General features: G+C 35.6%; 5 protein-coding genes across 5 annotated transcripts; 2 read left to right on the top strand and 3 right to left on the bottom strand.

The window, feature by feature from the left end:
• Window positions 1-2109: 2109 nt before the first annotated feature.
• On the bottom strand, window positions 2110-5785 carry LOC123874822 (insecticyanin-A-like). Its single transcript, XM_045920345.1, has 4 exons — window positions 5466-5785; window positions 4444-4651; window positions 3731-3829; window positions 2110-2327 (listed from the first exon to the last, which is right to left on the bottom strand). The coding sequence occupies exons 1-4, from the start codon at window positions 5568-5570 to the stop codon at window positions 2110-2112; spliced, it is 630 nt and encodes a 209-aa protein (XP_045776301.1). The 5' UTR covers window positions 5571-5785.
• A 1279-nt stretch (window positions 5786-7064) lies between these two features.
• On the top strand, window positions 7065-11790 carry LOC123874820 (apolipoprotein D-like). The gene is made up of 4 exons (XM_045920343.1): window positions 7065-7368; window positions 8641-8848; window positions 10654-10752; window positions 11140-11790. Exons 1-4 carry the CDS (start codon window positions 7246-7248, stop codon window positions 11355-11357), a joined length of 648 nt encoding a protein of 215 aa, XP_045776299.1. The 5' UTR covers window positions 7065-7245; the 3' UTR covers window positions 11358-11790.
• Window positions 11791-11874: 84 nt separating this feature from the next.
• Window positions 11875-14874, bottom strand: LOC123874818 (insecticyanin-A-like). Its single transcript, XM_045920340.1, has 4 exons — window positions 14705-14874; window positions 13530-13761; window positions 12963-13064; window positions 11875-12176 (listed from the first exon to the last, which is right to left on the bottom strand). The coding sequence occupies exons 1-4, from the start codon at window positions 14864-14866 to the stop codon at window positions 11986-11988; spliced, it is 687 nt and encodes a 228-aa protein (XP_045776296.1). The 5' UTR covers window positions 14867-14874; the 3' UTR covers window positions 11875-11985.
• Window positions 14875-15831: 957 nt separating this feature from the next.
• Window positions 15832-18711, top strand: LOC123874821 (insecticyanin-A-like). Its single transcript, XM_045920344.1, has 4 exons — window positions 15832-16021; window positions 17085-17310; window positions 17817-17921; window positions 18428-18711. Exons 1-4 carry the CDS (start codon window positions 15905-15907, stop codon window positions 18619-18621), a joined length of 642 nt encoding a protein of 213 aa, XP_045776300.1. The 5' UTR covers window positions 15832-15904; the 3' UTR covers window positions 18622-18711.
• A 1362-nt stretch (window positions 18712-20073) lies between these two features.
• Window positions 20074-22865, bottom strand: LOC123875310 (bilin-binding protein-like). Its single transcript, XM_045921061.1, has 4 exons — window positions 22740-22865; window positions 21528-21744; window positions 20881-20988; window positions 20074-20228 (listed from the first exon to the last, which is right to left on the bottom strand). Exons 1-4 carry the CDS (start codon window positions 22845-22847, stop codon window positions 20074-20076), a joined length of 588 nt encoding a protein of 195 aa, XP_045777017.1. The 5' UTR covers window positions 22848-22865.
• Window positions 22866-25274: the final 2409 nt, after the last annotated feature.

Genomic DNA, 25274 nt, shown 5'->3' with positions numbered 1-25274 from the left:
GTAAACTGTGAACCGTTTGTAATCATAATAAGTAACCGCATCCAACGATTGGATTGTAATATCCCTGGGGATTGATGATACGGTCTAATAATGCTTACTTTTACGGATTCCGTACCGTTATGATGATATTATACGTACATCGATGGGGCATATAGATTTTTATATTGATTTGGATACTTTTCTTTAATGTTTTAAGTAAGTATAGCTTTTTTCTTTTAAGATTTGATAATAGATATTAAGTACCTATAAAGTTACACATGGATTCAGAATTTAAATGCAATTATAACCTTCTGTTTGTGACACAGATATAATGTGTTTATGTACAAAGTTTATTCTCTAAGGGCCGGCGCACATATGGCGGAGCGCAACGCAGAGCATGCCCGCGAAGTTTTCTAATCGCGTGACACATTACGCGAATTTGTACCAAAGAATGCGCGAGCACGCGCGGGACTGCGCGCGGATGCGCGAGTATCCGCACGGCTGCACAATTGATTTTAGATATTATTTCAATGTCGATAATATTTTGACTGTGAAAAATGCACTGCGCTGCGCTCCGCCATATGTGCGCCGACCCTTAGGTTCCTATTTTTGCTCGCATGTTTTGCGCAACATTAGTTAAAACTTAGAAATAACAAGACGGAAATATTTTGCAATCATTCAGTGCAAAAGATTTCAGCCTTTTTCTCTTTCTGCGTATCACATAAACAGAGACTTGATTTTTTATTTAATCAGTTTCCATAGAGCGCCTATAAGCGAACCTATATTGAAAAGTTTTTTTTTTAACTAAACCGTTGTGCGTTTAGCTACATCTAGTGGTATTTTCAGTTACTTTCCTTGAACTTTGTTGGTTTCAAAAGCTTTCTTCTCGAGAACCCATTCATGGCGAGTGATGTAGTCCCCTTGAACACATAGTTTGCCAGCTAAATGCTAGATGGCATTCTTCAAACTGTATTTATCATACACTACCTATTTAAGTTTTCTAAAACTATTAATAATAACAAGTGTAAATTAAAAATTTATAACACCCCCGACAAGTGAAGGTTACAATAACTAGAAAATAGCTGATAACTTTCAAACGGCTGAACCGATTTTCTTGGATTATAGCTAAGAACACTCTCGATCAAGCCACCTTTCAAACAAAAAAAAACTAAATTAAAATCAGTTCATTCGTTTAGGCGCTACGATGCCACAGACAGATACACAGATACACAGATACACACGTGAAACTTATAACACCCCTCTTTTTGGGTCGGGGGTTAAAAAATACAACATTTTTAAATAATCGTTTAACTTACCGCCGTAAGTACACAAGAGAGTAAGAGTTCATATTGTACATTACATCTGTAATTAACAGCTTGACTTGCATATACTTAAGTAGGTACGTATTATTGCACATAATTTTTTTCGAATTTAAGACACATATGTACCTATAGAAAACTAATAATATTTTTTATATTTACAAAAATTAACATACGTATACCTAATTATAGTTACCTACAATTTCAATAGCAACTATTTTGAGATAATCACAATTTACAAAGGTTCCTACATAAAATATATGGAAATGGATGGAAGGCTAGATACATAGATGCTGCAAAGTATTGTAATAGAAATTAGAAAAGAAAATATTATGTAAATGATTCATTGCATCAACAACATCAGTTTTTATTTGACGAAATTATGGAGCATAATCATCCAAAAAGATACAAAAGGTTACAAAGAACAAAAATAGTCAACTACAATTTAGGTGAAATTCACTTTTTGGAACTAATAAATTCGCGTAAGTATACAAAAACAAATCCATTTTTCAAGAAAGGTTCAAGTAAAAACTGTGATGGTAATGATGAATTTTTCTTTAATTACTTATAAAAATCACACTTCACACTAATATTATAAAGGCGAAAGTTTTTGTGTGTATGTGTGTGTGTATGTTTGTTACTCTTCACGCAAAAACTACTGGACGGATTTGACTGAAATTTGGAATAAAGGTAGATATTATCCTGGATTAGTACAAAGACTACTTTTTATCCCGGAAAATCAAAGAGTTCCCACGGGATTTTGGAAAACTTAGATCCACGCGGACGAAGCCGCGGGCATCGGCTAGTGTTTTTAATAAAGCCGTCTAAACAAAGTAAGAGCAGCAGCTGATGTCATTACTAAAGCCGCAGGATTCAAATGGTTCCCAGCGTTGATCCGACAAGAATCTTCAGTGTTGTTGAAGAACATGAACGGGGTAGACTGAAGGCTGTAGTTGCCCACAGCTTGGTCCAGTTTTAATGCGTCTGTCTTCTTCAGATGCGGTGATCGAGTTAATTTCCATAGCTCATCTGCAAGAAAAAGTTTGACGTCCTTTGAATTTGGAAAGACTCTGACCCCACATATTTTCTATGAAAACTCGTTTCGTAGATCGAACATAAAAATCATAAAAATCAAGATGATAAAATCAAAAAGTAAGTCCGTGTTTACACGAAAGATTAGAAACAATACTCCTAACACAAGCCTGATGCTTAGTTGGAGATGAAAAGGGAATATTAGTCATTTAACATAGCTAATATTTTTTATAAAAAAAAAAAAAAAACTTAACCGAAACACAACATTATAACATTAACAATTGCCAAAAACAAGTAGGTGCCACAACTTGTTTGTTGGTGTAAACCAAACCCAAAAAAAAGCTTGTTACATCAATGGTGTCAACCAAGAGGAAGGTTTATTCTCAACCAATTACAGTGAAAAGTCTTATTTTTGGAAATATAAACAAATGCGTATAGCGGATATTGAAAAATAAAATACAAAAATTAAAAAATTAAATAAAAATTTCTAAAGCCATCCATGTTAGTTTCACTCATGGTTCAGAATGTTCTAATGACTATCCTAAGTAAACTATAAAACTAATTTATAACTATAATAGAAGTAAGTAGGTACCTAAGATTTTCAATTTTTTAATACGAAGACTACAATAAAAGTAATTCACGCGTTTCAGTGCGCTTGACCTCCATTGATGCATAAAATTGGAGTGCCTTGAAAATCTTCCATTACTTTTTTCTAGACACTGATGCTTCATTGTGTCCATGGCAAACAATCAATTCAATCAATTGAAACTTTAAAGAGTTCAAAGGGTTCTATCTCAAAGCAGTTTTAAAACTATTTTTTTTATAGTACATTACAACAACGTTTTCAAAAATTATTCTACCTTTACAACCTTCCCTCTTCCCTCTACTTTCCCAGATCTCGATATTAAAGGCATTCCAAACCAGTGGTAGATGCTCTTGACGATTCAAAAGTACTTGTAAAAGTTTAAGTGAATAAAAATATTTTGATTTTGAATTTAAATTTAAAAAGAGGATATATGAAATGTCCCTTCTAATTAAATAATTAAAAAATTGGTTGTCTGTAAAGTCGGTTTACTGACGATAGTTGAACGTGACAACAAAGGCCGATTGTGCTTCTTTGTCGCTCGTTCCGCGCTCTCGCTTGGACTTCAAGCCTTACATGGAACGCCTCAGAGCGAGGTAACGCCGCATGAGTCATGTTTTTTCATGCGTGCAGCCGGCTCTATCGAATTATAAGACGTTGTCACGTCAAAAAATAACATAGTTCATAATATAATATGAAATCATCATAATTATTATCTAATACTTTTCAGCTCTACGACAAATATGGCCTGCTATGCAATATGAACTGCTACTTCAGCTTGCCAAGGGGAATATAAAATAATGAATTAGGTACTTACAACTACTGCTGTTTCCATCAGGATCATCGTAACACGCAAAAATCACAGCATAGTGCTCGTAGTCCACGTCCAACACTGAGTAAGTTTCGGTTTTTTTATCTGTAACAGACAACATTTGTAGGATTTTGCAACTTCTTCCATTTTTTAAGATATTGCCTACTTATGGATTAAAAACGAATAGCCAAAGTTTCCACAGATTTTCGGTAGCATTTTTTAAAGGCATATTTTTGCTTATTGTGAGATAATCTTTGAAAATAGTTTCATGAATATTTTTAGTTCTAGATATGAAAAAGTCACAGTACAACAATACTTTGTTTCCATGTACGCAGTAAATACCCAAAAAATAGGAAAAGCTCTCAAGTAAGATTTTTGCTTTTATAAACATGACAAATTGTTAATCTTCGTTAAATTCGACTATCAATTGGTGAAAACTGTATAAGACTTTTTACAGTAGTTTCTGACATTTCACAAACATTATTACATAAAATTTTCATTAAATATAAACAAATTATTGTTAACTATAGATGTCAAATGGCTTAAAGACTTTCTTTAAGACTGAACAAAAATGAGTTATGAGGAGCAGGATCAAAAAATGAGGATGCTCTATTTGATAGACCTGTTGGACTTATGATAAGAAATAAGTAATACTAATAGGAATAGACTAATAGTAGAGGATAACTACAGACAATAATTAGCAAAGCAAAATCTATTACCAGTATAAGTAACCATCAAAAAATCATCTCCATTGCTGTTACTAGTAAGTGCGACAGATCCGTTGAAGTAACTGGCAGTGTTATTGACAATCCAGCTTATAGACACATCTGTTGTATTGGTGTTCTTATGGCTGAATACCACCATAGCGCAATCGCCTTGAATGTTCATATCTGTGGCCACGGCTGCGAGGTACCATTTACCATCGAGCTAAAAAAAGACGTTTAAGAAAATATTAAGACACACTAGATGATGCCCGCGACTCCGTCCGCGTAGAATTAGGTTTATTTAAAATCCCGTGGGAATTCTTTGCTTTTCCAAGATAAAAAGTTGCCGAAATTAATTTCCGGGACGTAAGCTACCTCTGTACCAAATTTCATACAAATCGGTTTAACTGATATATTCTTAAGAGTCCCGTAGGAACTCTTCGATATTCCGGGATAAAAGTAGCCTATGTCCATCCCCGAGATGTAAGCTAACTCTGTACCAAATTTCATTAAAATTAGTTCAGCGGTTGAGCCGTGAAAACGTAGCAGACAGGCAGACAGACACACTTTCGCATTAGTATGGATAAGTAATTAATTTTGCTATGCTATTTGAAATATTCTTTTTATGGATTAGTATTTAAGCGGAATTAAAACCTCAAAGATTTATTTTTTTTGCATTAGGCCCGCCATATCCTTCGCGTGGATTTGCTTTTTATTACGTCCCGCGGGAACTCTTTGATTTTCTGAAATAAATAGTACTCTATTTCTCTTTCAGGGTGCAAGTACCAAGAGTCAACTTCACCGGTTGAGCCGTGAAAAGGAAACGACAAACAGACACATTTTTTTATTTTTAAATTAATATATTTAGTATGAAGAGTAATATGAAGTATTTTTTGGTTGTAGCATTTTCTTTCTTTCTTTCTAATAATAATTACATCTAAGTTTGATTGTTATTGTTTTTGCGTGTTATAAACCATGAATATGTTTTAGACTCTACGTATAAGTACAAATTAAAAATTAAAATTTGACAGGCTCACCTCAAATAAATCCAACTCCCTTGGTCTAACAATGGGACAGCTAGCATTCCGAGTAACACTTTCAACCTCAAAAACAGAAAGTGTCAACAGCAAAAAGAAGAACATTTTAGAACTTTGTCACAGCAACGTCTCAAACAGTTACAAGCCAACTAAGATCCAATGCAAAAAGTTGTTACATTTATAACGTTTTTTTAGGCAAGCAATTAGGAACTTCCGTAGTTAAAAAGTGAAGCGAATTTCCCGTTAGTATTGTAATGATTTTTGTTTACAATTGAGCAAAAAAAATGATCTTACTTATTTTACCTGAAGACAAAAGATGTTTGAATATTATAGATAATAAAGATGTATGACTTACGCCTTGATTTCGTTTATAAGACACTTTAACTAAACTTTAACTTTTAACTACGTTTAAGACGTCACGTCTGTTTTTCATACAAGCTCCCTAAGCGAGCGATTTGACGTTTTATAAAGTTCGCTGATTAGGCTATTTATATGTTAAAATTTCATAGTGCTCTGTTAAGCCAACTGGTTACCAGCTTAATTTTGGACATACATAGTTTCTTAGCTATCATCTAATATTATAAAGGCGAAAGTTTGTGTGTATGTCTGTGTGTGTGTGTGTGTATGTTTGTTACTCCTTCACGCAAAAACTACTTGACGGATTTGACTGACAGGAATGGAGATAGATAATATCCTGGATTATCACATAGGCACTTTTTGCCCCGGAAAATCAAAGAGTTCCCACGAGATTTAGAAAAGCCTAAATCCACGCGGGCGAAGTCGCGGGCATCGGCTAGTCAGGAATATTTTGATACACTCATTTATTCTACTCCTCCAATCTATAAAAGTCGAAAATAATCAGGAGCAAATAAAAACGATGGACGAAAAAATAAAGATAAAGAATTGTTTCTACGATAAGTAACGTATTTTTTTATTCAATTTTCAGTTTAGATAAACCTCAAATATAAAGTTGTTATTGAATAACTAAACTGCTTATCTCTTATTAATTTATGATCGATTTTATGATACTAAACAATAGAAATACTTTATGAACTAAGCACCCTACTGATTCGCTCCCAAACCCATGGAAGGTTTTCAACGATTTTTTTATTTTTAACCCCTACTCAAAAAGAGGGGTGTTATAAGTTTAACGTGTGTATCTGTGTATCTGTCTGTGGCATCGTAGCTCCTAAACTAATGAACCGATTTTAATTTAGTTGAAAGGTGGCTTGATCGAGAGTTTTCTTAGCTATAATCCAAGAAAATCGGTTCAGCCGTTTGAAAGTTATCAGATCTTTTCTAGTTACTGTAACCTTCACTTGTCGGGGGTGTTTCTTGTTTCAATTTAGAACCAATCAATGTTAAATGAGCTCGGTAGCTACTTGTATCATTCCGTATTAGGCCCGGTATCCACCTAAGCGGAGAGGAGAGGATATGTCAACCAATCAGATTGTCAGTGATAATTTTTTCGCGTCTGATTGGTCGACTGAACTCGTCTCCTCTCCTCTTTCCTGCGCTTAGGTGGATACCGGGCCCAAGACACTGAATTAGCGAATCAGCCTATGCTGGTCATAAAATCTGCTCCTAGACTATGACAAATGTAGCTTATTTCTTCATCTTCTAATGACACCGTCTCTTAGACTATTAGAAGATAAACCTTTCCCAAGTTATGTGCAATATAAATCTCAATTCGATATCAATAAAAGACGCGTATCTGATAAACTAATCTTGGATATAAAAATTTAGGAGAAAACGTAAAGTGTTCCGAAGACGTAGTAAAATGTGTAAGCAATATGTTGTTCTAGTAGTAATTCTAAGTTTTCTTGTATTATGTAGTGGGCAAGTGATTTTTTTTGGAGACTGTGAAGATGTCAAAACAATGGAATACTTTGAGATTGAAAGAGTGAGTGCCTTTTACGTAGTAACTTTGGGTTTGTATTTGAAAACAAGTGAACACCCCCAACAAGTGAAGGTTACAGTAACTAGAAAAGATCTGATAACTTTCAAACGGCTGAACAGATTTTCTTGGATTATAGCTAAGAACACTCTCGATCAACCCACCTGTCAAACAAAAAAAACTAATTTAAAATCGGTTCATTAGTTTAGGAGCTACGATACCACAGACAGATACACAGATACACAGTTACACACGTCAAACTTATAACACCCCTCTTTTTGGGTCGGGGGTTAGTGAGTATAAATAATGCGCTCTTAGTTTATTACAGTATCAAGAAAATCTACCTACCTTACTAATAAGTAAGGTAGGTAGGTACTTAGGTATTGCAAAATGTTAATGTCAACATGACGATAACTCTCCTGGGACTAAAATAAAGCATGTCAAGGTATTTGATTTCAAATCGCAGGTATCCGCTGAATAGTTTCCGTAAAAACATGAGGATCTTAATGCTTATTAACTGGAAGCTAATAATCTCTATTCTATTATCTCTATTATATTTAATGAATAGAATAGAATATATTTTTATTCAAATAAACTTTTACACGTGCCTTTGCATCGTCAAAATAATTTACCGCTGGTTCGTAATGCCGTTCCTACCGAGAAGACCAACAAGAAACTCGGCGGTTGCTCCTTTCAGTTGTTCAATTTACAATAATATGCAATACTATACAAGCAATTGCAGCCCCGCGCATTGCTGGAGCGAGTCAAATCCATGCTTTTTTTATCATTTGCATAATCTATATCATATGAAGATCCTAAACCAAAATTCCTAGGTATGCGTGTCTTGCAAGTTTTATCTGGCATACTTGTAAGAGGCAAAAACACCGGTGGTATATTTTATTACTAGATGACCCGCGACTTCATCTGTGTGGATTTAGGTTTTTGAAATCCCGTGGGAACTCTTAGATTTTTCGGGATAAAAAGTAGCCTATGTCCTTCCCCGGGATGCAAGCTAGATATACCAAATATTGTAAAAATCGGTTTAACGGATGGGCCGTGAAAGGCTAGCAGACAGACAGACAGACAGGCAAACACACTTTGGCATTTATAATAATATTAGTAGGTAATCTATACCGAAATGAACAAAAATTATTTAGGAATTGCGAAATTGTTCTTATTTGCGAATTAGATAAATTCATAAACTTAAATAATGCCTCAAGAGTTGATTGATAAAAATAAGGGGGAAGTAAAGTAAGATATAAATCGTTCTTTTTTCAGTTTCTAGGCAAATGGTATACAATACAACATTTTCCATCATGGTACGAACAGTACGGACATTGCGCATATAAGCTAGTCCAACAATGCGGAAGGACAATTGAGTTGCAGCACAGATCCATTCAAAAAGGGATCGAATATGTACTACACATTAACACCACCTATGCCCCGGGAGACGAGGCTGTATTTGATATACCAAAAAATAATATAGGTAAGTAGCATTCCGACTCACTTCCGTCACTTTTCGTCGTTTTGGTTGTCTTTCAATCACACACCAAAGCAACGGATTGGCGTGATTTCTTGCAAAGACCTGGAAAGTGATAGGTATAGACTATTTAAGGAAACTCATAGAGCTCCCATGCGAAAATCTGTTCAAAACCTAAATCCAAGCAGATGCTGTCGCAGGCATTCATCATCATGATTATCATTAGCCTGTGGACATCCACTGCTGGACATAGGCCTTCCCTAAAGAGCGCCACCACACCCGGTCCTCAGCCTTCCTCATCCAGCCACTTTCCGCCAGCCGCTTAATATCATCGGTCCATCGTGCTGAAGGCATTGGTTAGTCTAAATATATAAAAGTAGAAACAGACTGACTGACTGATTGATCGCACAGTTCTAAGTACAGTACGGCGATATCGGGCTACTTATTTTGCAGATAGCTACTTATTTTGGCGTAGACAGGGGCTCTTTCCGTCACTTACTCCATACAATTGTAGTTCGAATAATAATAATAGTGTATTAAGCAACCAAAGTCCGTGAAATTTTGCAGACATATTCTAGTAACTAATATCTGTGCCTGTGGTGTTTTAGATTTTTCTAAAAATATGTGGTTTTAAAACTACAGGGGCTCAAAGACTTGTATGTGAATATTTAAGACCGCGTAACTTTGAAACCGAATATTTTAACAGAAATCCGGAAAACCACAGACATAGATATTAGTTTCTAGAATATGTCTGCAAAATTTCATGGACTTTGGTTGCTTAATATTCAAATGAAATTGGAACTACGTTTGTATGGAGCGAGTGACGGAGAGACCCCTCTGAAATTCAATCCCTAAAAGGGCTGAAGTAAGGCTTTAAAATTTATGTAGTCCACGCGAACAAAGTCGCGGACATAAGCTAGTATAGTATAAATTCCGAATATTATAATCTACTGACTCGGTGCTCCAGTTCCGTTTCTCTAATCGCAAACACCACGTTTTAATCATTGCTATTATTAAAATATGCGTCATATTATTATCCATGATATTAATTTAATGATGATTGTAATCTATTTCAAATCTTTCATTTGATAAAATAATGTTAACCACATAATTACCCGAGTATGGCAAAGCCGAAAGAAATTGTTATGATTTTAAATTATATAGGTACAATTACAATATAAAGTTACACACTAAAACCCAACTACTTATTATACCCATGAACTACCGATAGATAAGTAGCGATAGATATACCTAGTAAAATTATTTTTCTATCGCTCAGTGTATTTTAACATTGAACCTACTATATTTTTATTATTTATGAACTCAGAATTTTTTCCTCTTTCATTTGATATCTCACTCGATGCAATAGCAAAAAAAAACTGTTTTTTGAATGTAACATCCGTTAGGTCAATTTTTTCCATCGATGTATAAAATGTAACCTATGTTACCCGGGTCATAATAAAGAATCGATTTACACCTCATTCATCAAAATCGGTCCAGTAATTTAGGCGCTACAGTGGAACACACATAATCTGATACAAACATACATACAAAATCATAACCCTTCCTTTTCGCTTTGCCGTAGTCGGCTAAAAAAGTGGCGATAGCCTAGCTAAAGCGTAGAAAGTCCAGTGGTTGATACTTTGGCCTCCTATCCGGACTTTCCAGCATTCGATGGGTGCTCACACGTCCTTTTCAAAACATCGTGAGGAAACATGCATCTTGAGAGCTCTCCATAGTATGTGAAATCTGCTATTCCGCACTTGGCCAGTGTCGTGAAGAATCAAAAAAAAACTTTTTTGATATTTTAGATCCTGTCGGTATTCCCCTATCAATATTAAGGACGGATTACACAAATTATGCTGTTGTGTATGGATGCAAACATAACCAGCTAGTAAACATTAAATATGGTACGTATCATTGATTTTGGAGGCGGATAGCTTAGAGTGTAGATAGTATTACGATTTTTCCTTTACTTTTGCTTACGACCTACCTACCACAAACTTATGGTTTTCGGATTTTTATCCGAAAACCGTGAATTTGTGGTAACATTACAAAATGTGTTCATGAGAAAATAATTAGAATTTTCAATTTTTAAAATAAGATAACTATGACAAATTGGGTGTCATATAAAAGGGCTATACCTGTACATTCTAAAACAGATTTTTATTTATTTTTATGCATAATAGCTTTTTGATTTATCGTGCAAAATATCAGAAAAAATACCCGAGTACGGAACCCTCTGACTCTCACTTTGCCGGTTTTTATTTATTTATTTTTATTATTGTTACGTACAGTTCTGGCGTGGATACTATCAAGAAATACGACGTTGCCTCCTGAAATACTGGATAATGCGTACAAGGAGTTGAAATTGATACCCGGGCTCAGCCTCGCATACATGGAGACTGTGAATCATTCGGAGGAACTCTGCAGTTACCACTGGACGGCGCACGTGCAGGCAATTTACAATAACGACACTCAGACCGACCGTAACACATTATTCTCTTTTAAATAAACAAAGGATTTTAAAAGGCTCAATTCCTTTATATTTATATTACCTTCTATGTGTTATTCACAGTTTTAATCGAAAACTCGTACCTACCTAGGTTATGTACTCTTCCACCTTTTAATAATCTAGGTTACATTCTCGGTCAAACTGGAGAGTTTCTCTACTTGATCAAATCAGAAATGAGGAGATCCGCAGGAGAACCAGAGTAACCGGCATAGTGAGCTAAGAGGCTCAAGTGACCTCGTACTGGAAAAGACAGCATAGGGCAAAACAAACCCCCCCCCCCCCCCCCCATTAGGTAGGCAGACGATATCAAACGAGTCCTGGGAGCCGCTGAGTTCAATACAACGCAAGACCGTATGGAAGTCTCTACAAGATACCTATGTCAAGCTGTGGGCGTCTATTATTAGGTTTATACTATAAAGATGACAACGATGCAAATTGTGGTACCAGCTGCCAACTGCTGCATTCTCTTAAAACGATATACTTAGGACTATTTAAGAGGTCGAGGTAAAATAAATTCGAGTCTTCAAAAAATATAATTTTGATATTATAAATAACTAAAGTTTTCTTAATTGGAAAGTACATCCTTCACTTTTCACCAAATTGGTTTTATTATTCTTGAATTTTCATTTTAAATTGGCACGGGGAATCTAAAAGTCGTAGGTTCTACTGGCACATCTTCGTAGTACTTCGGAACACATTTATCTTGATCGTCCTTAACCAGCTTGGAGGAGTCCACCCCAATTTTTTGCAGGGGTTTTATCGCCAATTCCTTTGAAACATCGTTCAAGATGGGATTCCGGGAAAGAATCCAGACGTAAACTGTAAAGGAACATGATTTTAATGTTTTTAATAAAAAAAAATTTAAAACAATACAATTAACTTTAAAGCTAGCCTAATCTAATTATATTATTGTACAAATCATGCCCATGTTAAATGGTGCCAAGAATACTGGCTGCATTTCCGCCCTGGACAATCCTTCACACAAAAAATGAGCCAGCCCTTCTGTCATCAGATGGGACAATTAATCGCGGTGAAATGTCTCGCAATTTTTTTTTTGCAATATTTCTCCTTGACCCCAGGGTCTCCACGACAAACGGAACAAATAGGTAACCCTTGATAAGAGAGATACCTATACTTGCGCTGGTTACCGGTTTTCCATTTCTGTTGATTTATATTTTAAAAATGCTGCTATGAAGTTCATAGCAGCATTTCATAGTATGAACATTATTCTAAAGGTACTTCCAGATCACAATCGTGACACAAAGTAATGTTTAATTGTTGTGGGCGTGGTATGCATCTACATTTTTATAACATTTCATGATCAAGACGCACTGTTATACAAGTGTAAATTAAAAATTTATAACACCCCCGCAAGTGAAGGTTACAGTAACTAGAAAAGAGCTGATAACTTTCAAACGGCTGACCCGTTTTTCTTGGATTATAGCTAAAAACACTCTCGATCAAACCACCTTTAAAAAAAACTAAATTAAAATCGGTTCATTAGTTTAGGAGCTACGATGCCACAGACAGATACAAAGATACACTCATCAAACTTATAACACCCCTCATTTTGGGTCAAGGGTTAATTAAAGAAGAAGTACTTACTAAAATGTTTATCAATTAGTGGACTGTACTGGCAAGTATAAATGGTAGCGTAATAGTTGTAGTTAGTTGCCAGAATATGAAAAGGATATCTTCTTGTTTTCACTGGAAAATAACAAAACATTAATATAACCTGGACGATATTGAAAAACTAATAACTTAACAGGGCTCTCTCCGTCACTCGTTTCATACAATCGTAGTTCTAATTTCATTTGAATATTAAGCAACCAAAGTCCATGAAATTTTGCAGACATATTCTAGAAACTAATATCTATGTCTGTGGTTTTCCAGATTTCTGTTAAAATATTCGGTTTCAAAGTTACGCGGTCTTAAAAATTTACATACAAATCTTTGAGCCCCTGTAATTTTAAAACTACAAATTTTTAGAAAAATCTAAAACACCACAGACACAGATATTAGTTTCTAGAATATGTCTGCAAAATTTCATGGACTTTGGTTGCTTAATATTCAAATGAAATTGGAACTACCGTTGTATGAAACGAGTGACGGAGAGAGCCCTTTTAAGAACAGAATAGCAAATTGTAGCAGGTAAATTATTATGATACTTACATCGTCGAGGAGCATTTTTGAAAGCAAACATGAGTTCCAATCGTGCAGCATCTTCCATTCTTAGATTGATATCAAGCTTGCCGATACTGTACCGATGGAACAGACCACGGTCAACCCTGGACTGATTCAGATAGAACCCTGAAGGCCTAGTCATCAATTCCAGAGTAGAGCAGTTATTCTGCTGCTGACCATCGCTGGAATAGTGATAAGACTGGTACCATTTACCAAAGAACTGAAAAATTTGGATTAAATAAGTATTTTTATTGAAAATATTACAATAAAACTTAAAGCTAGCCTTATCTAATTACTATACAAATCATGCCCGCGTGGAATGGTGCCAAGAATACTGGCTGCATTTCCGCGTTGGACAGCCAGGCTGATCCGTTGCGCAAAAAATGAGCCAGCCCTTCTGTCACCTGATGAGGCTATTAAACGCGGTGAAATGTCTCGTAAAAATTTCTTTGCACTAAGACTCCATGGCCCCAGGGTCTCCACGGCAAACGGAACAAAAATGTAACTCTCAATAAGAGAGGCATACTTGCGCCGCTTGCCGTTTTCAGCCATTTCAGCTGCGGCTCCCGGTCTTGATACTGTCTCCCTGATTTTATTTATTAGGTATTAAGTATTTTAGGGAAAGAAAAACACATTTTGGCTTAGTTAAAAATGACGATGAAGCAAAAATCTCGTTATGTAGGTATTTTTTTAACCCCCAACCCAAAAAGACGGGTGTTATAAGTTTGACGTGTGTATCTGTGTATCTGTCTGTGGCATCGTAGCTCGTAAACTAATGAACCCATTTTAATTTAGTTTTTTTTTTGTTTGAAATGTAGCTTGATCGAGAGTGTTCTTAGCTATAATCCAAAAAAATTGGTTCAGCCGTTTGAAAGTTATCAGCTCTTTTCTAGTTACTGTAACCTTCACTTGTCGGGGGTGTTATAAATTTTTAATTTACACTTGTATTTAGAATTCTTTATTTGACACACAAACATATACATATACAAAACACACAGAAGAAACAATACATAAAAGGTGCAAGGGGGGCTTTATTGCTAAAGCAATCTCTTACAAGCAAAGTAGGTATATACTCGAAAGAAAACAATATAATTGAAATTTCCATGATGAACCACAAAATGTAAGCAACAGAGTTTAGATAGAGCCAGAATTATAATACATACATCAGGTAGTTTGAATTCCTCTTGCAAAGTGACATTCTCTGGACATTTGCCAGATAGAGTAAAATAAGCAAATACACAATTAAAACAAATAATGAAAGAAATTATTTTCAACATGGCTGCGTCGTGACTACAGTAAAACGAGCAACATCGAATTGTGCACATGATTATTTGTATGTCATAGGTTATCTTGCATTATAATTAAATGTTCTAAGAATAAATATACTCTTAAGTCATTTATCCCATTTGTCTTCTTACTAATTTAACTAGCTTTCAACCCATACTTTCACACTTTTAAAACTGTCTGATAGTTTATAATACTTGGAAGCTTAAGTTTCAATGAGTATTTAACTTAAAAAGGTTCTTACGTAATCATTTGAGCCTGATTCTTGTCCCAAAATGTTAATTTTTTTGTCTGGGTACTAACTAGATCCGTCAAAAACTTCATTAGTTTTGTATTGTTTGACCACGATCTTGTGTGATGGTAAACGATATTTTAATGTGTTTAATTAAACCAGGTTGAAAAAAAGGCCTAAAATTGAGAAAGAGAAACATACAGTAAAAGCTTGTATAAAACATTACATTATAAAAATATATGCCTCTTATGATCATTATGAATTGATTATAATATGTATTATGAAAAACAATTTCAATTTCCAAGTATCTAATCACTTATTTGTGTCGTTTGAATATGACAACATTACAAATTCCAGGAATGAAAGAAATGGATGGACTCAACTCGCATGCGAACCAGATTTCCAGATTTTCAGTATACAAATTGCTTTCAAAATCTACCTCATGGTACATTTCTTTGCTTTAGGAAAAGGGACACACACACAAATTTTTTAAAGAAAATAGGTTCAAGAAAGTCTGTGGTATGAAGGTCAATGAATCTGCCATCATATTGGCAGTTCCTTATTGAAATTGGCGGTAGACGGTAGTACTTGAAAATCAAGTAGTTTCACATCTTCCAGTGATCCACCTCCTTGAAGACAAAAGTTGGGAGAAAAATGTCACGAATCGTTTTGGTTCTACGTAGTATGCTAAAAAAAAACTTGACCTAAGGACGTCCATATTATAAGTAAACCCTTGAATCCAATTTAACCAGCGATCACGTAAATAAACGACGTATCATTCGTTTAATTATCGCGTGGGATTCAGAGCATTTCATACGAGACACCCGAGCTGTTTGCTTGTTCCACAATGCTTTTATTTGCTTTTTGTTTTTATCTCACTTTCGCCTGCACTCTGGGGGCAGAGTTCACATTGGCCGGCGAATGTCCAGATGTGAAGATACATGAAAATCTGGACTATACAAAGGTAAGGCATTCTGTATTATTCTGATGTATGTTGCATATTTCCTTTCAACATGAATTGAGATATATAACCCAAATTTTTACTTAAATCTTGGTCTAACTGAAGAGCCTATAGAATGAGAAAATCTTAACTGACTGTATTCGTATATTTCGCTGAAAGAATGAATTGAAACTACAAGACCATAATCAACGAATGTTTCGTTTAGTAATTAGTGGGGATAAGGAGATATCAGACAATTTTCCTAATCAAAAGTAGCAAAAAATTTGATAAATTGTTATCGCAATGGTCACGCCACCTCACGGAGGTTTCTAATCTTCATATTAATTTTCATTCCACTGTTATAATAACCTTTTATAACTGTAACTGATAGCAACAAGATTGTATACAGCACCTAGAGGTCAAATTACATTGATAAATAATAATAAATTATAGTCGAAAGCTGACATCAAAATCTATCCAAATTTTATAATACAAAGATAAAAACAAAAAAAACTAAATTAAAATCGGTTCATTCGTTTAGGCGCTACGAGGCCACAGACAGATACACAGATACACAGATACACAGATACACAGATACACAGATACACAGATACACAGATACACAGATACACAGATACACAGATACACAGATACACAGATACACAGATACACAGACACACAGATACACAGATACACACGTCAAACTTATAACACCCCTCTTTTTGGGTCGGGGGTTAAAAAGTAGTTACAAACTATCCCTAAAAATATATCAAGACATTTTTACAATTTCCTGGAAAGTAATAAAAATTATTCATTGTAAGCAGTTTCAATGACTCGATCATTTGGTCAAATATTTGATTTAAAACTTTGAAAAGATAAAAAATTGAAACCAATTACTTTACTACTTACACAAAATAATATTGTAAATATATAAAATCTTTCAAAAGTCACCGAGTTTTTGTTGTTCTTAGTAGGAAAGGCAATCCGAACCAGTGGTAGATGCATTTGACTATCAGAAGTACCTACTTGTAAAAATTTAACTGATGAAAAAATATTCTATCTACCTATTCTATTCTGTATTCTGTAGTTTTCAGGAGTATGGTACAACGTAGCCAGCTACGCTAGTGACGGCAGAAACATCTACGATTGTGCTTCTTTGGAGTTCCAGGAAGATAATCTAGGGTACACTATTCGGGAAACTTACGTGGATTTGGACCAGGGCAATAGGACTCAGAAGTCATACTTTGCAAGGGTCGACCCTACTTTTGATGCTGGAAACAAGGCTCAGTTCATTGTTAGCCATGAAGACGGAGGTTTGTATATTATATTCTAGAAGAACAAGTTTAAATTAAAAATTTATAACACCCCCGACAAGTGAAGGTTACAGTAACTAGAAAAGAGCTGATATCTTACACACGGCTGAACCGATTTTCTTCAATTATAGCTAAAAACACTGTCGATTGAGCCACCTTTCAAACAAAGAAAACTAAATTCGTTTAGGAGCTACGATGCCACAGACAGATACACAGACACACACCAAACTTATAGCACGTCTCTTTTTGGGTCGGGGGTAAAAAAATCTGTCAACACGTCAAATTAATTAATGAGTTATAGTTTATCAAGCGATCGCAAAATCAGCTCTTAATCCTCCTAATGAAAATAAAATATTTCACGCAACTACCTGACTTCTTAAATCTTATCTGGATGTTACTTTTAGTAGCAGACAATAGTAGCAGAAGTAGTACTAGTAGCAGAAGAAGAACTAGTAGTAGCAGAAGGCAAAATGTATAACATTTAATTATAACTATTAATATTTCAGACAAAGTGCTGCAGTTTCCATTCTTCATATTAACCACGGATTACGACGGCTTTGCCATTGCCTACACTTGCAAGACGTTGAAGAAGAAGCTAAGAACTCATTATGGTAACTGTTTTCAAAATATTGTAAGAGAATATTGAATAATAGGTACTGCGAGAGATTCTATTCATACCGTACCTCCCTAATGTAAACAAAGTAATGCAATGAGTCAGAATTTTTCAATTTATGGATCAAGATTTGGTGTTCACATAAACGCTAACTAGTTAATTATATCACTAGCTGATGCCTGCAAGTACGTCCGCGTGGATTTAGTTTTTAAAAATCCCACAGGAACTCTTTGTTTTTCTGGGATAAAAAGTTGCCTATGTCACTTTTCATCCTTTAGCTAGACCCATGTAAAAATCTGTCGGTATGTTGCTCCGTTGCGACGTGATTGAAGGACAAACCAGTAAAGAAACAAACAAACACACCACCCATATTTATGATATGGGTAGTTAGGTAGTTATAGCGACTGAGGTAGTGATGTAGACGTCAGCAAGTTATGTTCCGTTTCCTTTTATACCTATATAAAGATTTGATTGACTAAACGCATTCTTGTAAAACACTTCCAGTCTTCACCTGGGTGCTGTCAAGAAGCAAAGAGAAGTTGCAAGGAGAGACGCTGAAGAATGTGGAGGATGCTCTATCCAAGTACTCCGAACTGGCTGAGCACAGGCAATCCTTTGTGCTGAAGGATTTCTCTGAACCCAACTGCGCTTACACTAATAAATTTGAGACTGATTTCTTCACTAGCAACTTTTGGTGAATTTAATAGTTGATGTAAAATGTGATCAAAATACTGTAATCTCGTGTTTTATTTATTTACTTAAATTAAACTGTTTTATATTATGAATCATTACTGTCTACTATGTACCTACCTACTTATTTATTTCAACTCCCTAATCGGGGGTCCGGGGTTCAGTCCCAGGCACTCTAATCTAACTTTTCTGAGTTATATGCTTTGTAAGCAATTAAATATCACTTGCTTTATTGGTAACGAAAAACATCGTGAGGATTGAATGCATGATTAAGAGTTCTCCATAATGTCCTCAAGGGTGTGTAAGGTATGTCAATCCGCACCTGGCCAACGCGGAGGACTATGGAATAACCTTTCTCATTCTGAGAGAAAACCCTTGTTCATTAGTGAACAGGCGATGGGTTGTTGATAATGATGATGATGATGATGAAGAGTAACCCTCTCCCTGAAGCATCACTTCAATCTTACGATTTTCTGTCATACTCATAACTCAGTCCAAAAATGACTGATTATTCGTAATTGTAGAGATCTGTCTTCGGGATACAAACTATCTCTCAAGTTTCATCAAAAAAAGGTTAAGCAGATGACCTTAAAAATGTAGCAGACCCGTCTAGGTGATAATGACCTTGTATTTTGATGGAGACCTAGTATTCCGTGAAACTTAGAGCGTCTGCAGTTGTTTTCCATGTGCCACTGTCTTTAGCTACTGCCTTGACATATTTCCACGGGAGTCTCACTTTTTAAGGTCTTCCTCAACGGTGGGGTGTTGGCCTCCTCCAAGTGTGGGTGGTCCAGGTCTTTTTCGACCGACAGACTATAACTGGAACGCCACTTGAGCAGCGTTTCCCTCTCTTCGCAGAATTTTCTAGGTAAGTATGTTTTATTTCTATTCCATGTTTCCGGAAATTTTGACCTATCCAACGTTAATAATAATTTTAAAATCTTACATAAAATTAATCAGGCCTACTAGTTCATAGGCAGTTGCGAACTTGTCTAACCAGTTAAGATAATAAAAAGACCTTAGTTAATGATAACCGGAAATATGTTATTAAGAAGATGGGAGCGATGAACTTAAGAAAGTATTTGTCAATTTGTTAGGTTTGAAGGTCAAACTACTAAGGCTATTTACGCACTGCAAATCCGAACACAAACATAGATACTTAGATATTATAGTTTCTAGAACGATTTCACACAATTTCATTGACTTGCTTAATATTCAAATGAGAATGAAACTACGTTTGTATGAAGCGAGTGACGGAGAGTCCTCTGTTAACCGCTATTGAATTTAACAGTTTGCTTAGGCTATAATTAAAAAATAATTTTTTTTATCTCCATTTATTTTACGAGATTCATCATTTTTAAATTATAATCTATCATCAGTAGTACTACCAGCAGAGTCAAATATAAACAGGAAGAAGCTCCTGATTCTAAGTAATTCTGGCGCTATTTTTATGAAGTTTTCTATTTTGGCGCATCGAAAGCACAGGCGGCCTCGGAGAAGTCGGGGAAGACCAGTTTGCTGCTGTCGAGGAAGGCGCTGTCCTTGACGATCTTTTCAGCGGCGGCCTTGGCAGCACCATCGAATGTCTTTGTGCGGGATTGCACCCAGGTGAAGTCTGTAAATAGATAGATAGATAGATAGAAGTCTTTATTGCACACAAAAACATATGTACATAGTAACTCAACACAGAAAGAAGAAAACAGGAAAAACAATTGTGTGCAAAGGCGGCCTTATTGCTTGGAGCAATCTCTACCAGGCAACCTTTGCTGAAAAGAGAAGCTAGTGTTGGATAGTACCAAGTCGCAAAGAATTATTCGAAATGACTTTTAGGTACCTATATTACCTGATTACATATATAAATATACCTGATTAATATACTTGTTGGTTATTATAACAGGCTAAAGATGTCTAACGCAGATGTTCTTGCCCAAATATAGAAAAAGATCGAGTAAGAACCATCAAGTAGTGTAAGATACCGAAGCCATATTTTACGACATACCTAATATCACCTACACACCTTTGAGAACAATATGGAGAACTTTCAGTCATGCAAGTTTCCTCACGATGTTTTCCTTCAACGTTAAAATGCAAGTGATATTTAATTGCTTAAGACGTAAATATAACTCCGGAAAGTTAGAGGTAATCGAACGTGCGACGATCTGAATAGGAGGCCGACGTCTTAACCACTGGGCTATCACGACTTTTAAGAGAGAAAAGCTACTATGACACTACTATGAGCTTTCGTCAAATAGATGAAATAAACATACCTTGACGGCTCTTCTTCTCCTCGTCGTATTTGCAGAAGTAGACAACGGCGTAGTTATCGTAGTCGGTACCGAGGACCCACAATGTGCTCTTGGTGGTGGCACCGGCAACTGAAATTATATAATATTTTTAACCGACTTCAAAAAAGGAGGGTATTCGATCCCGATCGATGGGTTCGGATCTTGAACTTTTTTTTCATAGAGTCGCACAACGAGTGTGACTCGTTGGGAATTCTAATGGATAAAAAAGTTGCAACTACTAGCGACAGTATGACTCTATGTAGGAAAAAAATCAATGAACCCCAAAGAGTCACACTGTGACACGATTGAATATGATTCGTTGGAAATCCGCAATTAGATTTAAAAAAAAAATTATTTCTGCGATTTAATTCTTTTCTTCTAATTTCAATTTCAAATTCTAATTTCAATAGAAAATCCGAGATAGTTCTATAAAAAATTCTTGATCCAAAGTAGCAGGATTACAGTCCGCCTGACTTATGGGGAGAATTTGGCACCGAATTCAAAACCACCCTAAAATAATATAGTTTTTTTGTTTTTCGGTGTATGATAAAAAAAATTGTTACTCAAAAAAAATCATCTCCTTTAGTTATAAGTCTTTTCATACGTATAGATTGTAAATTTAATCATACCTCCATATGGGTAGCTGAAGACCATTTTGCCGGTCTTGCCTGCATCATCAGCCAGTTGAGCTGAGCCTTCGATAGTACGAAGCTTGCTGTTGGTAACGTCGTAGTTCTTGACGGAGAAAACATCGCCGCTCAGGACGTAGTCGGACCAGCCGCAGTGGCTGTCTGTTTCAATCTTGTTGGGGTACCGGGCTACTTCATACCATTTGCCTGTTGCGTACTGTGAAAAGAAAATGAAACGTGTGAAAATAAAATTGAAGTTTTTTTACCCTTTACCTTATTATTGAGGTTTCGCATGCTTCGTTTTAGCGCGTTCTGTAAACTATTGCGCTCTAAACTTAAATACTTAAATGGAGATGGACTAGACACATGCTTCGAGAGAAGTCAGAAAAGTGGACCAAAACTATGACGGAATGGGAAGTTAGGGATGGCTCAAAGCTGAAAAGGGGTAGAGAAAGGAAGCGATGGGTTGACGATATAAACCAGACAGCTGGGTCACTATGGACTTATGGACTTATTTAGAACTATTGCCATATAAAATAATGTTAAAAAAAATTACCAAAAAAACTATAAGAGAATATTATTCTAGATAGAGCAATTGAGTAAATAATGAATTTCAAATGTGTATTTAAAAAATCAAAAAATGGTGATAAGAATATATAATTACCATCAATAAAAAAACCAAAGAAAAACAATAAAGTAAAAAAGTTACGCTTTTAATTTAAGTGTGAAGTCTTAGTAAATAAACATCTTTGGGGAAAAACATAAAACACAAAACGTATTTTCTGATAAAACTATCTAACCTTTTACACAAAAACGATACACAACTGTTTTTATTTAGTTTTGGTATAACAAACAACTTGATATATAAAAAAATAGAGTTGTTCTATAAAATAAACAAAATTCTATTTTGATAAATCGTAAGGCACATTTTCAATAACAATTACAAAAACTATGTTTAAAATAATATATTTTTTATAAAGTCCCGAAGTATATTAAAAAATATGTTTTATAACTATCATGAAATCCAACTGAAGTTATTTTAGCAAAAAAAAACGTTAAACTTAACTTTTTTTAATATAAAACCTATACCTAACGCCTAAAAAAGAGTAAATTGAATTACTAAAGAGTTTAAAAAATATTTTTTTTTATGTTTTTTTTTAATTTAGGGGATTTGGTACATCCAAATCGAATAAGCTAACTCAGTATACTTACAGCTTTAAGGTTGAAGTTGTCTACGGGCTTTACGTCGGGACAACCGGAGTTAACGTAGACGTTGGCGGAGGCCGCAGCCACAACGCTGAGGAGGACTAAAGCGAACATGATGATGCTTGACTAGGTTTTAATGACTGATGAGCAGAAAACTATGTTACTGTTTTTATACTATTTCACGGAGGCCTAGTCAGAGGTTGCGATCGGTAAACAAAATAGTTGTGACGTATGTAGGTGTCTTTATCATAACACAAAATATAATTTTTTGAAGGCCTTAGGTTAGACCATTAGATGATAAAACAAGTTGAGCCATCCATACTTATAATAAAACTGTAACTGGACGATTTCTGTACATTCAATATATATTGAAAATTTTACTTTGCGAAAGTGTGTCTGTATGTCTGTATATCTGTCTGCTTTTTTTTCACGGCTTTGATCGATTTTGACTAAAGGCTGTGACTTTGATTTTCTAGTCTGTAGAAAGCTTGCATCCCAAGGACGGTCATGGGCTACTTTTGTCCCGGACGATGCCTATGCGTTTTTTTTTAAAAACTTAACTCTACGTGACCACAGTCGCGGATGTAAAGAGATTATTTGGATCCCGGGGACGTAGATAGGCTCCCTATTTTTTACCCCGGAAAGGCAAAGAGTACCTACCCACGGGAGGTTTGAAAACCCTAAATCTACGCGGACAAAGTCGAGGGCATTATCTGGTTCTTTATAGACAGCTACCTACAATACTTATCTGAATGAGATAAATTGTTCTTTTTGACTCATGGTCCATAATGTCATCACTGCCAACACACACCCTCACACAAAGGACCCTCTTCAATGGTCATGGACAGCTTTCTCGCACAGTGCTGGAGGAGTGTAGAGCCAAACTTATGGCTGACATAGAAACTTGCCAAGGTAAAGTATTAAAATGGGGTTCACAAAATCTAGTGCAATTTAAGCTCTTAAAGAAACAAGTTTGTGCGTTTGCCGCCAAGAAGACCCCGTTTACCACATCTTTTCTCTTTCAGAGCACTCCCCTCACCCGTTCCATCAGCATTGAGATTCTTCGAGTCCACATTTGAATTTGGAGATCACTTGGAAGATAAAGCCAAATTAGCCTCCAAAAAGCTTCGAGTGTGGAACTGAGCAAAGAGGTACTTCGCAGGTTCGCCCAGATTATACGAAGTATTGCTCTTATCTTTGGGCCGGAACACCCCATTATCTACTCCTTCCATTTGACCGGATGCAAAGGCGGGCTTTTTTAACTTGTGGACGATCTCAAACTAACAGGCTCGTTAGAAAGCCTAGAGCACCGCAAAGATGTAATCTTTATTTGCTTGTTCTATCGCCTTCATAATGGAGAGTGCTCAAAAGAGCTGTTTGCTCATTCCACCCTCCAATTTCACATGGGGTTACAACATGGGGTTATTTAAGGGGTGAACCAACAAAACCCTGAAGGACCTCAGAACTCTCAACGATTACTGAGTGGAGCGGGCCATGAACATTTGTTATGAAGGCCCACAACTTTTTGTTGTATTGTCAAGAAGAAAATTTTTGTGTGATATTTGTTTATAAGAGTTAGTACAGTAAAAGTGATCTAGAAAGCTCATAATAATATTGAGAGTACAAGAAAATTAAAATAAACTTTTAGAAAAGTGTGTTCGTAACGTGCTTCATACAAACGTAGTTGTCGTTTGAATATTATTTATCAATCAAACTGAATGAAACGTTCACACACGATAGAGATACGTTTTAATGCCCGAGATTGATTTGTAACATTTTGGTGTAATGTATCGAGTTTTTGTAACTCAAAACGAAGACTGACTTGCATCGCTAGTTTGTAATGTAATTCGCGTGCTCCACTCGACTGCGGTTTTTTCGCGAATTTCCTTAGAGCGTACATTCAAGTTGGTGCAGATCTGTCATTTTGAGTAACAACCGGCCAAGTGCGAGTCAGACTCGCACACCGAGGGTTCCGTATTCGGGTTTTTCTGACATTTTGCACGATAAATTAAAAAACTATTATCCATAAAAATTAATAAAAGTCTGTTTTAGAATGTACGGGTAGAATCCTTTCATATGGTACCTCGCTTGGTATAGTATCTTAGTTTGAAAATTGAAAATAGTAATTTTATTTGTTCATGAACACATTTTAATTATTATTTTTTTGTGATGTAGCAAATTCATGGTTTTCGGAATTTTTCTCTTACTTGTGCTATGAGACCTACCTACCTGCCAAATTTCATGATTCTAGGTCAATGGGAAGTACCCTATTAGTTTTCTTGACAGACACGACAGACGGACAAACAGAACGGAACCCTAAAAACGATGAAGAAGTCGCAGATTTTATCATTAGTTTAAGTATAAGATCATTTAATAGAGGCCTCCGGCCGTATGAATATCCAGTCTGCAGATTCAGTTTTAAATTAAGTAGCTAGAAAAACAGGACTGGTGCACGGCCACTCTATCTATATCAAGTTTATGAATTTGCATAAGACCAACTCTATTAAAATTCGATTCGGCTCTTCGAGCTGAATTAGGTGT

The sequence above is a fragment of the Maniola jurtina genome, chromosome 19 (genome assembly GCF_905333055.1).
Source record: "Maniola jurtina chromosome 19, ilManJurt1.1, whole genome shotgun sequence".
Taxonomy (NCBI): domain Eukaryota; kingdom Metazoa; phylum Arthropoda; class Insecta; order Lepidoptera; family Nymphalidae; genus Maniola; species Maniola jurtina.
The sequence above is the reverse complement of the archived record's forward strand: the minus strand, read 5'-3'. Positions and strand labels throughout refer to the sequence as shown.